The 12,626-nt window shown below is 34.5% G+C and overlaps 1 protein-coding gene across 2 annotated transcripts; it reads right to left on the bottom strand.

The window, feature by feature from the left end:
• Positions 1-143: 143 nt before the first annotated feature.
• On the bottom strand, positions 144-10,238 carry LOC145829161 (uncharacterized). Of its 2 annotated transcripts, none has more exons than XM_082936887.1 (6): positions 9,490-10,238; positions 9,111-9,395; positions 8,534-8,586; positions 7,367-7,649; positions 6,917-7,071; positions 144-3,253 (listed from the first exon to the last, which is right to left on the bottom strand). In XM_082936887.1, the coding sequence occupies exons 1-6, from the start codon at positions 10,232-10,234 to the stop codon at positions 2,300-2,302; spliced, it is 2,475 nt and encodes an 824-aa protein (XP_082793013.1). In that variant the 5' UTR covers positions 10,235-10,238; the 3' UTR covers positions 144-2,299. The 2 variants fall into 2 exon arrangements, with proteins under 2 accessions (XP_082793013.1, XP_082793019.1); XM_082936893.1 differs by having other exon boundaries at positions 8,534-8,583.
• Positions 10,239-12,626: the final 2,388 nt, after the last annotated feature.

Genomic DNA, 12,626 nt, shown 5'->3' with positions numbered 1-12,626 from the left:
ATATTATAAAAGTAACCTTTTCTATACAACTAAAGTTATAACTATGTGATTAGAAAACATTATACAAATATTTTTGCAACCGTTTATTCAAATTCAAAAAATTAAGAGCAAGAATATTAATTAGAAAGTAGAGTTTTGCGAGGCAACATGTTTAAACTAAATATATGCTAAACGATTTGTACTTTGGTTTTATTTAAAAAAGATTTAAAACAGTCTTAAAACAAAACTCAAAGGCAACTAAAGTTAAAACAAACGGTTTAAGCATATATGTTTATACGTTGAAGCATTATTGTGAAAGCTACCAAAAAAAAAAAAAGAAACTTAAGACATTCGATTAGAAGCACACGAAATGTTATATAGGCCAAAAGCTTGTCTGTAAAAAAGCTGTATGCATAAAAGAAAGATAGAGAGGTTACTACAAAATAGTTAAAGCAAATAAGCGCTTGGGTATCAACTGAAAGACATCGCGATGAAAAGGCCATGTTAGGATGACATACACGAAAAAAAAACAACGAAACGAAATAAAGTAGAAACAAACGAAAGTGGTGTCTGTTTACATTTCATCAAGTAAGTGCAAAACGAGCCGGTTCAGACTCGCGCGCCAGCGTAAACAAATGGGCTTTTAAACATAAGCTCGCTCGAAGAAGTCAAGCAAGTTCGAAGATCGAACGTCATTCTATTAATATGTTTGAGCACCGGTCAAGCGGCGAGCATAATTGAGCTGGATTAACAAATCAAGGAGCTTTGTTGGCCCGCTTCCAGTCAATCAAAGCTCGTCCGGTCGCGTTTAAGAAAGCGAGCTTGGGACTCTTTCGCTGTGATCAAGAACAAGATCTTGGTCGACTGACTTGAGCTGATGACAAATGAAAGAAAAAATAAGAAGAGCGCGCTGTAAGCCTATTGAGTGGTGAAAGGTCTCAATAATAAGAATGAAATAAAGAAAGTATTTTGAAATACTGGTATACTGTGACAATATTTTGAGAAACCGAGATTTTGAATGTAATTGCTTTTCGCTTATGTTTAAGACTTTGTAACAATTTTGATACTTAAAATTTATGTAGAACTAGCAACCGAAAATTAATAAGACAGTATACAATAATGATATAAACAATCAAAAATTTTGTAAACGAAGAAAAAGAAAACAAAACGTTTTAAAAACACAATCAGAAAGCAAAGATTTCAAACATTTTTAATTCGACAGAAACTAATATTTTATACATATCGGATTGTCCTTTCTATTGAGACATTATATTAAACTTTTTTTCCATTTCCAAACTAGTTTTTTGTTACAATATTTACAAAAGCCTAGTCTGAAAAACAACATTGAGCCACTTAAATTTCTTAAACAAATACACAAAAAAACTGTTTTTGGTTAGACATAAACCTAAGAAAAAAAGTATATGAGCACAAAAATATTTTTCGAGGGTAGAAGGGGCGTTTTACGTCTAAGATGTCTAACACCATACAATTTGATATGTTGTTCAAAATTTCCTATAACATTTGTCATATCTTGAAAGACCCTTTATAGAACCGAAGATTTCTTAAACGGTAGTGATTTAAAACTGTAAGACCCCAAAAATGCATAAGTTTTTGGTAGTTGTTTTAATAAAGCTATAAATCGCAAGTTTTTTTGCGTCATTAAAGCTTTAAATACACTTTATAGTATTACAAAGCTACTTTTCGGTTAGGTTCGGATTTCGGTTCGCATTGAATACAGTGAATCGACCAAATCACTAATTCCGAACAAAAATAAACCAACCTTTGAAAGAAAGCTTAAAGAAAAATTCGTATGATAGGCAAACGATTCATTTCCTAGAAGTTAAAGAAAAAAAAAACCTAATCAAACGCAGACACACAAAAAAACGTTTAAAAAGCATTTATACTTTTTATTTGATATTTACTTTGATTTTTAAAGTTTATAATTACTTCAAAATAACTTAGGTTTTGTTTATAGGTTTAAAAGCTTTTCAACTTGCTGAAGACTCAAAAAGTAAACAAAGCCTTTTATCTTTTGTGTTTTAAAATAGAAAATGCTGACAAACCGAAAAAACATGTTATATAAGACCTCCAAACGCTGCGAGGAAATTTCACGAATAAGCAAAAAACGAAACTACTTTGCGATGAAATCAAAGCTTTTAACAAGTAGCTATCTTCGTAAACTCATATAGCAAAAAAGTGTTAGTTGTGTCTAAAACAACACATCTATAGACGAGTAAAACTTGTTAGTGTAGAGCTACGACAAATTATGAAAAAATAATAGTTTAGTTTTAATACTCAAAAACCGTAATTAATATAGTTTTTAAATCGCATTCGTGGTATTTGGTCTCTCAGCAACTTGAGCGGCTTCACTTTGCTTCTCCTCCACAGAGGACCCGTCGTTGGAGGACGGGGATTTTTCCGAGAGGTCCATCGGCGGCTTGCATTCTTCTTCCTCCTCTTTCACTTCCATCTTGGTCACCGGTTGGCATGGAGACGCAGCTTGCTGCTTGACGACGGGTAAGTCGGCGTTCTGGGACGCGGACGAACCGGGCGAGGCAATGGAGACAGCAGGCGAAGTGACGGGGCTGTTGCTTACAGCGCTCGTCGTTATGACGGCCGTTGCTATGGCGGCAGGCAAGCTGTTACTTGCAGAGTTGGCCGACTGAACTAGCACGAGGGGCCGGGCAAAGTTGACGGAGCTCTCAACCTGGGCGCTGAACGGCAGCTTCATTGCCGAGGCCGGTATGGAGTTGGGCCCCGTGACGTTGTTGGTGACCTTGAACTTGGGCAGGGCTTCGGTCACGTCGGTGACCTGGGGCACGGCCACGGGCGCAGTCCCGTTTTTAGCGGTGCTGGCTGCGGCGGCTGCAGCCTCCTCTTCCTTGCGCTTCTGCAGGGCCTCGTGCTCGTGCGGCTTGTGCTTCCTGTAGTGCCTGAGCATGTTGCTGTTCAAGCTGAAGCACTTCTTGCAGATGGGGCACGAGTAGGGTTTTTCCCCGGTGTGGGTGCGCTTGTGCTTGGTCACGTCGGTCAGCGTGGACGTGTACCCGCAGATCTCGCACGAGTGCTGCTTGGCGTTCCTCCTTCCCGTGCCGCCCCTGCCGTTGTGCCGCTGCTGGTAAAACTGGCGGTTGTTGGCGGTGGCGTTGAAGCCGTTGGCAACCTGGCCGTTGTTGTTGACGACGCGGGGCCGGTTGATCTGGGAGAGGGGGTTGTTTCTGCGGCGGCTGTTGAGGCTGATCGGGGTGTTGTACATCTTGTAGTTGTTGTTTTTCTGTGAACAATTGTTTTTTAGGTTTAAGATTTTTTTGTTAATTTTAGATGTGTAAATATGGTGCATGTTTTAAAAACTGCATTTCCATTTTACAAAAACTTTAAAAAGTGAAAACATTTTTTTAATCTTAAATGTTTAATTGCATTTGCAACGGATGTTAGTTTTAATATTTATTATTTTTTATACGTGGTGATTGAAATAAATAAGTGATAAATAGACACCAAGATAAAGTATCCGATCTGCTTAAAAGACATTATAATTTGTACTCATTATTTGGATAGTTTTTCTATACAATTATAATTTGATAAATGACGAATTTTAGTTGTAAAAATGCTTTAAAAGTTTCGAGAATTTTGTTTCACCACTGTTTTAGCGAAATAAAACTGAGTAGCTCAAGTTTTAATAATATTTTTTATGCTATTAGAAAATAACTACATATATCAAAACATGGAACAATTTTTCAAAAAATAGCTCTAGTTTCCTACATTTAATACCAAAACTAAGCTGAAAGTGTTGAACAAACTACTTTTTTTGAAGGAGAAGAAAAACAACGCTTAACTCCAAAACAAAGTAAAAACCGGGTAAGACTTCTCTTGAAAACATTCTTATCAATATTTTCACGAAATCACGACTTGTTTCGTTCTGCTCACATAAAGCTCGCATGTAAAAAAGCCAACAAAGGCAGAGCGGCATACCGGAGACTTCACATGAATAGAATCTCGTTTGCTGGCGAGCCGCGTGAGTGGCCGAACAATGAAGTGGGGCGAACAATGGAGGCAACAAAAACACGCCGAGGGTGCGGCCGCACAATGAGAAAGACTCAAGGCGCGCAACGATGTTAGTTTTTTCTGCGAAGGAACGCCATAAAAATAGACTCGGCGCTTCGGTTTCAAGAAATTTCAGCGCAGCGGCTATTGTCGTTGAAAGGTTTTCCGGGTTCAAAGCCGCTTCACCTATATATATATATAAATGCATATGGACGCCGCTTTAATTGAATCGATGGCCGTTTTCAAGTGCCTTCGAATGGCCTATATATTTGAGTGTCACCCCGGTTCGCCGAGTCGTTTGCTTTGCCGCCGCTCTATTTGCTTAGTGGCAAGCAAAACAACAGCAAAAACCCTTCCTACCTTTTTCGTTGAAGTTTTGAAACTCGGTGTAACCTACATACTGCTTGAAGTTTTTGGTCGCTGTTTTAACCGCAAACAAAAACGTCTGTAAACAAAAAAATATACTTGTAACACTCAATTAAAGAGTTTAATTTTTGCGTTTCGCTGCAAGCCGCAGAAAGGAAACATCATATTTTGGCGACCGCAGTTTCAAGTGCGCACGCACTTTGCCGTGAAAAAAACATCAACAAAATGATTCATTGAAAGAATATTACCGTGGTGGAAAAATTTTGCACAGGTTCAATCAAAGACGGCTGGATGTTAAATGATAACAACTGCTTAAAGCTTCGATATCGGGTTTCAAAAGAAACTAAACACTGGTGCTTTTTAAGACTGAGTATGTCGAAATTAAATTAGTGGACTTTCTATTTTGAAAAAAAGAGAAGCAGAATTAACTTTTTTATAAAAGTGTAAAGTAAATAGGTAAACAAAAATTTTTGGGTAATGTTTCATGAGAAAACTTTATTAAGCACTCTGTTATCAAAATCTTACTAATGAGAAAAAATCAAAAGGAAATATTGAAAAACTCAACCGTTTTAAGTGCGTTTTAGCTTCGCATTTTTGTGGTTTTCCTTATCTTTTGATCACTAGCTGCTTTAATTCTAACAACGTCTATTTTTAGGCTTGTGATTTTTTGTCATGTAAAACTTCTATCGAAGACTCACTCGCAAACAACACGTTTTTGTGTTTCACTTCCTCCTTACTTGACAGTTGTATGGAAAAAACTGCAGTTTTGTACTTTGTAGCTGACTTTCTAGTTAAAGTTAGGAGTTAACGTTGCAAAAGCGATGAGAACTTTGCAGGCGTTAACAACTTAATTTTTCTAAAATGCGAATAGTTCAGCTCGTATTTGAATCTGTACTTAAGAGAATTGAGCAGGTAAAAAGTGTATTGATTTTTTAAACATTTTTATACTTTTTTACAGTACATTTGTGTAAACTCTTAAAAAATTGTAACAACATTAGTTTTTAATAAGAAAGTTGGTTAAAAATAAGATTTAACTAAAAAAGCGGTTTTTACGATAGCAAATGAAACATTTTTGTTCGGCAATTTCACTTTGTATCCTCTACTAACCACTGCGACCGAGGTACGGGCCATCCATTAAAATTGTTTAAATCAAAACAAAACTTTGCATTAGGCCTCACAATAGAACTTACTGATGCTGAAAGACAAGGTACCAGCAGAACAAGATATCAGAGGAGGCCGAAGCACCAAAAAAAGAGAACAAGACGGCGAAACCAGCCTGCATTAATCCAAGAAAGTAATCTCGGCGCTTCAGCGTACATCACGAAGCTTCGTATCTAGATTTCTTGTTTCGCTCGATGAAAAAAACTCTCTTCGCGATAAATCGGAATGGCGATCGTGAGCTGAGTAAAGTTCAATGCGAGCCTTTCGCATTTGCATTGTAAACAAATTGCATTGTTTCAGTTGCGATCGCCGCGCTCGACTTTGAGTTGAGAGCTGAAATCCCTTTGCTGCCGCTGCGTTCGAAACGCGACTTGTGTGTATGTGATTGAATGTAAGTTGCTCGAATTAACTTCCTGCTGCTTTTTCTATTGAGCCGGTGAAGCGCAATCGAGCAACGGTGAGTCGAAGCGAAAGTTTTGAGGAGAACGGTGCTCAATGTAATGTAATTGGGGTATTTGATCGACGTTTGGTCACTTTAGAAGCGAAATGCTTTAATGCAAAGGCTTAAAATAAAATTTTAGCAAGTAGTTGGTGAACTTATATTTATGTGTTAAACGATTGCGTTTGTTTTGGTAAGACTAAAAAATATTTATCTAAAGTTAAGCTTAATTTTTTTTTTTGTTATTAAACTAGTAAATATATAGTAGTCTATAAATACAGCTAAGTAAAAAGTTTAAAGATTTTATAAAGCAACATATGAAAGAATAACTAATTTAGCGCTTATTTTATCTTAATTAAATGTGAGTATGATGACATTAAATATTTTATTTATAAAATACAGTACTTAATAGTTTTTTCATAGCTGTATGAAAAAAAGTCATAAACAAAACTGTTTTAAGAGTAGTTAATTAAGTAGTTGAAAGCTATTAAATGTATTAAATGAGTAAACAACTTAAAGTTGTTCAAAAAGCATGAGTAAGTCTATCAAAACAACTTTACGTTAAAAAACACATAATATGCAGAATTGCTATAGTTAATTTTGTGATAAAGCTGTGAACAACTTGATATTTTTGATCATGTGTTTTTTATATAAAGTTTAACCGCTTTAAATTTAAGAAAACAATTTTAAAATATGAAACAAAATATAAAAGTTTATAAACTCATGACAAGCAAGTTCATCTTGTGATTGCTAAAATGCATGAATCCTTAAAGTTTTACTTTTGCTTTCTCTAAATTGATACTTTCAAAGTTGTATTCAGTGGAAAAAGAACTAAACAAAATTTTATTTTACTCATTTAATTGTCATTCAAAGTAAGAATTTTCAACTAAAACATTGAAATACATCAGAAAACATTTTATAGTTACTCACCACAACCATGGTCGGTAGTTCCTGATCCTCAGTAGTAATGGTCAGTGGATTTTCGTCCAGCTTCAAAGTGTAAGTTCCCGGTGGGCTGGTAGAAGCCGCCATCAACCCGTTTTTTGCTTGGGATAATATCATTCCGTTGGACAGTCCGTTGTTTCCTTCAATTTTATCAATCAAATTAATATGAATCAAAAATGTTTAGTTTTTGTTGACACATATTGAGCTAAACATGTCTTAATAACTACTAAGTTTACTGGAAACAGACGGCGTTTCTTTACGCTGTAACTAGAGCACAGAACGTCGTTAGTTTTAACAAAATGAGTACTTTACAATTTTATATTTCAACGGACTCATTGCGTTTTTATCTTTTATAAGCAACCATCGTTATAAACTAAAACTTTTTAACTTAAACGAGTTACTTTTATGCGCTTTTTACAAAGTTTAAAAACGCACCCATGACCGATTCGTCCTTGTTGGGTGTTGACGACGAGGACGGGCCGATGTTGTTGGACGCCATGTTCGCCGCCCCGGCCGCCAGCGATGACAGGTTTCCCGAGGAGAACTTCTTGATGACCTCGTTGAGTGCGGACACGCTCATCCCGTTTATGGTGGACGAGAAGAGGTTCGGTCTCGAGGACAGGTCGAACGACCGCATCGTCACTTCCGCCTGCTTCGGCTGCTGGTTCGGAGTGGCCGTGCTGCGCTGGTCGGAGTGCTGCGAAGCGTCGTCGTTTTGCTGGTGAAAAAAAAGTGGTGTTTAACTTTGTTGTGAAAAATCGGACTTAAAGTATAGGTTAAAAAAATTTCTAACTTAATTTTGTCGTTCTAAGATACTTGATAAAATAAAATAAACAGTTATAAAGCAAAAAATTCAAAATTAGTTATATCAGTTTTCGAGTCACATAAGTTTAGCACCGCGTTAGAGCAGATAAAAAGCATGCGTTAAACTTTATGACGTCACGTGAATTTGCTGCAAGTGACGTCACAATCTGCTTCGCTAAGGTGAAAAGAAGATCAGAGAATTGAAACTTAAACTTTCATTAAAGCCATTCGAAGCTTATTTTGAATGAGCTGTGTGATTTTTGTTTATTTTGTGAGCAAGCGTATGGTGGTGCGTGGGTGGTGTTTATAAAATGAGTTATTGTTTTCAATTGCACTTAATGCTGTTTTTTAACCGCTGATCGAATCGAGTTTTATCAATTTTTTTCATCTTTTCTTTGACAAAATACATTTGAGCTTTAGTCATAAATACTAAACTAACGACTAATTATACTTTTAAGTAAAAATACAAATTGTATCACACTTGTGTTAATTTAACAACTTTTGTGAGTTTTGAAACTATTGTTATGTGTTTGTAAATTCTGCAAAAAACAGTAACTAAAAGTTTCAACAGCTCTGTTTAAGTGATATAATAAAAAAGCATTAAACTTAAAACGACTTTAAAAATATTGTAATCTTTGAATTTATATGAGTAAATTAACTTATTGGCTTTTTTTAAATTACGTTGAGGAAAAATAGTCATAATTAATAACATTACTAATATTTAACTTGTGACTAGTTGTCTAATATATTCGTTTTGTTTTAAATTTAATGCGAATTAAAACAAAAAACAAAACTTACTGTCTGATTTATCTCCATTGCGCTAATTTCACTTTTGTTTTCTTCATTATCTGCTGCAAAATAAACAATAAATAAAAATCATGTTCAGCTTTCCATAAAAACTTTTAGTTGTTAATTTTTTGAAAACTTTTAAGTACGGTTTAAATTGAAAAATCATACTTTACAATGGTTATAAAGTTGCAAAGCATAAACTATAAGCTTTTTTTTAAACTTAATTTCATATAAACATTAAAATCTTTACTTGTTCAGTCATATATACTTTTTACGATCAACTGATTGAACCTTAAAAGCACACTTAACAAAATGGAGTAACGATTCGATTCGCGTTGTGACGTAATAATTGCTGGTTTTGCAGCAAGTCTTTTTACTATTCGTAAAATTAGTTATGTACATTATTTATACTAAAACGATTCAGATTTTTGACTTTTAAATAAGCTGAGTCGTGTTTAAATAGTTTAGTTATTAGTTATCAAAACTCTCTCTTCGTGACTTAGTTGCTAACTTTATCTCCTTAAGTCGAAATAATACTCATATATAGTCGTAAGTATAAGTTCTGCCTAAGAAAAGTTCAACTCACTTCCATTATTCTGATTGTTGCCATCAGAAGTTTCAGCCAGCTGGAAAGTCGCTGAGTTATTGCCAGACCTGCCGAACAAACTTCCGAGGTCCATTCCGCTGGAGCTTGCCGAGTTCAATCCGAAATTGCCGGCGGAAGTCGTCGCACCAAAGTTAACAACATTGTTTGTTTTGTTGAGGTGGTTCTGCAACTGCTGCTGCTTCTGGTTCATGGCCTGCTTCAAAATCAGCTGGTCCCTTATCGAGTTGAGCTTGCTCCCAGGCTGACTGTTTGTGCTTGAGAAGTCTGTAAAAAATGATTATTTTTGGTAACGTGTCACAAAAAAAAATATTATAAACAATAAATTATTAAAGGTGAAAAGTTTAGAATATACACTTACTGTTCGTGTTGAAGTTTTTAAAGTTTTGGTTGTTGAACTTCAGCAGGTTCTGCATGATCTTGTTCATGTTGTTGCTCTCCTCCGTGCTCTTGGCCGTGATCATCCTCTTCATGCTCGTCATCTCGTTCCTGATCAGCATGACCTGCTCCGTGATGTGGTCCCTCAGGTCCTGCAGCGGCTCCTGCAGCTCCACGTGCGTGTAGTGCTGCACCTTGGGCAGGTGCAGGCCCTGCGACACGAACCTGGGCAGCACGTTGCGCTCGGTCTTGTTCAGCTTGAATATGTACAGCATGCACCGCACCGTCTTCTCCTCCAGCGACATCTGGTCGTTGAAGAAGACGGAGCTGTCGGAGAAGGTGGTGTTGTTGGTGGTGGCGATCTCCTTCAGGGTGGTGCACGCCTGCAGGATGTCGTTGGACGAGTACGTCTCCATGATCTGCCGGCAAAGGGTCTGGCTGTTGTACCGGTTGTGGTAGTTGGACAGCCAGCACAGGATGTCGTTCACGTAGACGCCGCCGTGGCTGAAGTGGTTCTGACCCTGGCCGTTGTTGTTGCGCTGTCCCCCGTTCATGCCGTCCCCCGAGATTCCTCCCAGGTTGAACGGTCCCGCTCCCCCGTTGGGCACGAAATTGTTCTGCTGGTTGTTCCCCCCGATGCCGTGTCGGTTCTCGCCGAATACGTTGACGCCGTTCATGTCCAGTATGTTGTCCAGTATGTTGATGTTAGAACTGAAATTTTCTAGCATGTATTTAAATGTCTGAAAAGTTGCGAGTTTGTTAGTTAGAATGCATTAAAAATGAAATTGCTTTAAAGCTCAATGTATTTTAAGATCAACGTTTTAAAAAACGTGAATTATAGATATATGTCATACACAAAAAAATCTTTTTGATTGTTAAAACTCAGTATATACTTATGTTACATCTAAAAGAGTGACAAATATACTATACATTTACTTAAAAAAACAACTAAATATAATTCTTTCTACGATTTATTGTATTTAGGATTTTACTATAAGCAAAAATATACCGTAAGTTTCGAACTTAAACACATCAAAAAAAGCTCAAAAGTTTTTTAGACTTTCTCAACTATTTACACTCTTCTAACACTATTTAAATTCATTTAAAATATCTCTAATTTACTTATAAACAATAAAACGAGTACTATTAAGAAGAACAAACAAAAAAAAACTCGAATTTATTTTTCTATTAATAAAAAAACTATTTTTAGCTAAATGTCAATTAATAACGTAAGCGTTAAAATTTGTTTCCCTAAATTTGATCGAATCATAACACGCTAGTGCTTAAAACAAGCCGACACGCTCAGCTGACTTTTTTTCTTCTGACTTCTCTCGTTTCGGCAATTCGCCTCTCTCGAATTAAATTTGAACTTGACGCTCGCGCTAATGAATTCTCGCTGTGAAGTCACGTGACCAAGACTGCCGGACTTCTGACCAGTTTTTTGAATTTTTAATTAGAAATAAAATAGATTTTGAAAAGTAGTTTTATCTGTTTTAAAAAAATGGTCTAAGAATCATAAAAAGTCAGATCTTATTTAAGTAAGACAATGTTAAATAAAACGAAATTTGTTGTAAAATTATTTTTTAAAATAAGTATTTTTTAGTTTTTCAACTTTTTGTATCTACTTTATAATAATTCACCTTAAATGCAATACATGTCCCAAACATCGTTTATCAAAAATTGTCATAAATATCTAAATCTCTGACTAAAAAAAGTATAAATTTTTCAAAAATGAATTACTTGTTAAAAGTTATTAAATTACAGAGTATAAAAATTGTCAAACACATTCAATAGTATATCTTCTAACTAAAAAACATTAAAATTCAATAATCGTTTCAAACTTGAATAAAGCTGAATGAGCAAATGTAAAAACTTTACTTTAACTGATCTGAGCAAACACAAAATTATTACAAAGTTGAGGTTAGAAAAAGTCTGGCAAAAGTTTAACCTTGTGTAACGGATCGTAATTGTGTTTATTGTTAAAAACGAAAATATTAACCGCAAGAATCTCAGTTTATTTTATAGCTCTGCAGCACGTTAAAATTATAAGTGGTCAATTAATTCTTATGGAGTGCCAAGTTTTTTATACGCTAGGTGGAGTGTCACACTTGAAATTTTAGGAGCCATACGAGTTTATTGCTAATTAAAGTGTGCATATGTGTAAATTAGTGTACATTTATTTTTTTCATCAAATATAAAAATAAATAGTTTAATTTGTTTTCTTTCTCTGTTTTATATAACATAAACTAAATACTTTTTGTTGTTAATTCTTAGCTAAAATGAGCATTATCATTTTTTTTATATTGTTATAGTCTTAATATGTTTATTTTATTTATTTGAATGTTTAATAAAACTTTGTACAAATTAAACTTCACGGATTTTTATAATTAACAAGCTGTTTTTTCTAATGAAGACTAAAGAAATATTATTAAGTAAATGGTTATTTTTTGTTTCCATTTTACATAACGTATACATTATTAGAATTTATTATTATATCTAATGCTCATAAATTTATAAAAGTTAAACAAAAGCAGAAAAAAAACAAAATAATTAAAACTGAGTAGTTTTACCCTTACTTATTATTTTATACTTAAACCCCTTCAACAACATATAATCAGCTAAAATATAATGTAAATGTTTTAAAACTTTTATTTGAATATATTTATGTTTTAACTCGTTCACTAATTATTGGATAAAAAATGGTTTCATAAAATTTTCTAAAATAATATAACATAAGTACAATATAGTTTTTTGAAAGAAGTGTGCTAATAAGAACTACTTGTTGATTATCAAATGTTTTTTGCATAAGTTATTTTTCATTTCTTTTAGGTTTTACAGTTAATAAAAAAAAAATGTTAGCTTTGTACAATATTTAACAAGCTTAGAATTTTAAAACTGAGATTTCGTTTTCAAAAATTAAAGTTTTTCAAACTAAAACATAAGGATTATATCACAACTGAGATTAAAAACCTGAATAGACTTCATGTTACTTAATTTTAAATGCTTTAACATTTTTTAAAATTAAAAAACCAGCATCGAAATTTAATTAATCATTTTTTTCTCTACTTAGATTATAGTGTAAAATATATTTAAGAAATTAATGTATATCACTTTCAGTAC

The sequence above is a fragment of the Thalia democratica genome, chromosome 1 (genome assembly GCF_965202585.1).
Source record: "Thalia democratica chromosome 1, ktThaDemo2.hap1.1, whole genome shotgun sequence".
Lineage (NCBI taxonomy): Eukaryota > Metazoa > Chordata > Thaliacea > Salpida > Salpidae > Thalia > Thalia democratica.
The sequence above is the reverse complement of the archived record's forward strand: the minus strand, read 5'-3'. Positions and strand labels throughout refer to the sequence as shown.

Bases quoted from the DNA above. Each gene is read 5' to 3' on its own strand.
- LOC145829161 (XM_082936887.1), bottom strand. From the start codon at position 10,234: ATGCTAGAAAATTTCAGTTCTAACATCAACATACTGGACAACATACTG. The intron at 7,650-8,533 runs GTAAGTTTTGTT...TTTTTTCACCAG, and splicing joins CAATGGAGATAAATCAGACA to CAAAACGACGACGCTTCGCA. The intron at 3,254-6,916 runs GTGAGTAACTAT...AATTGTTCACAG, and splicing joins AACTACCGACCATGGTTGTG to AAAAACAACAACTACAAGAT.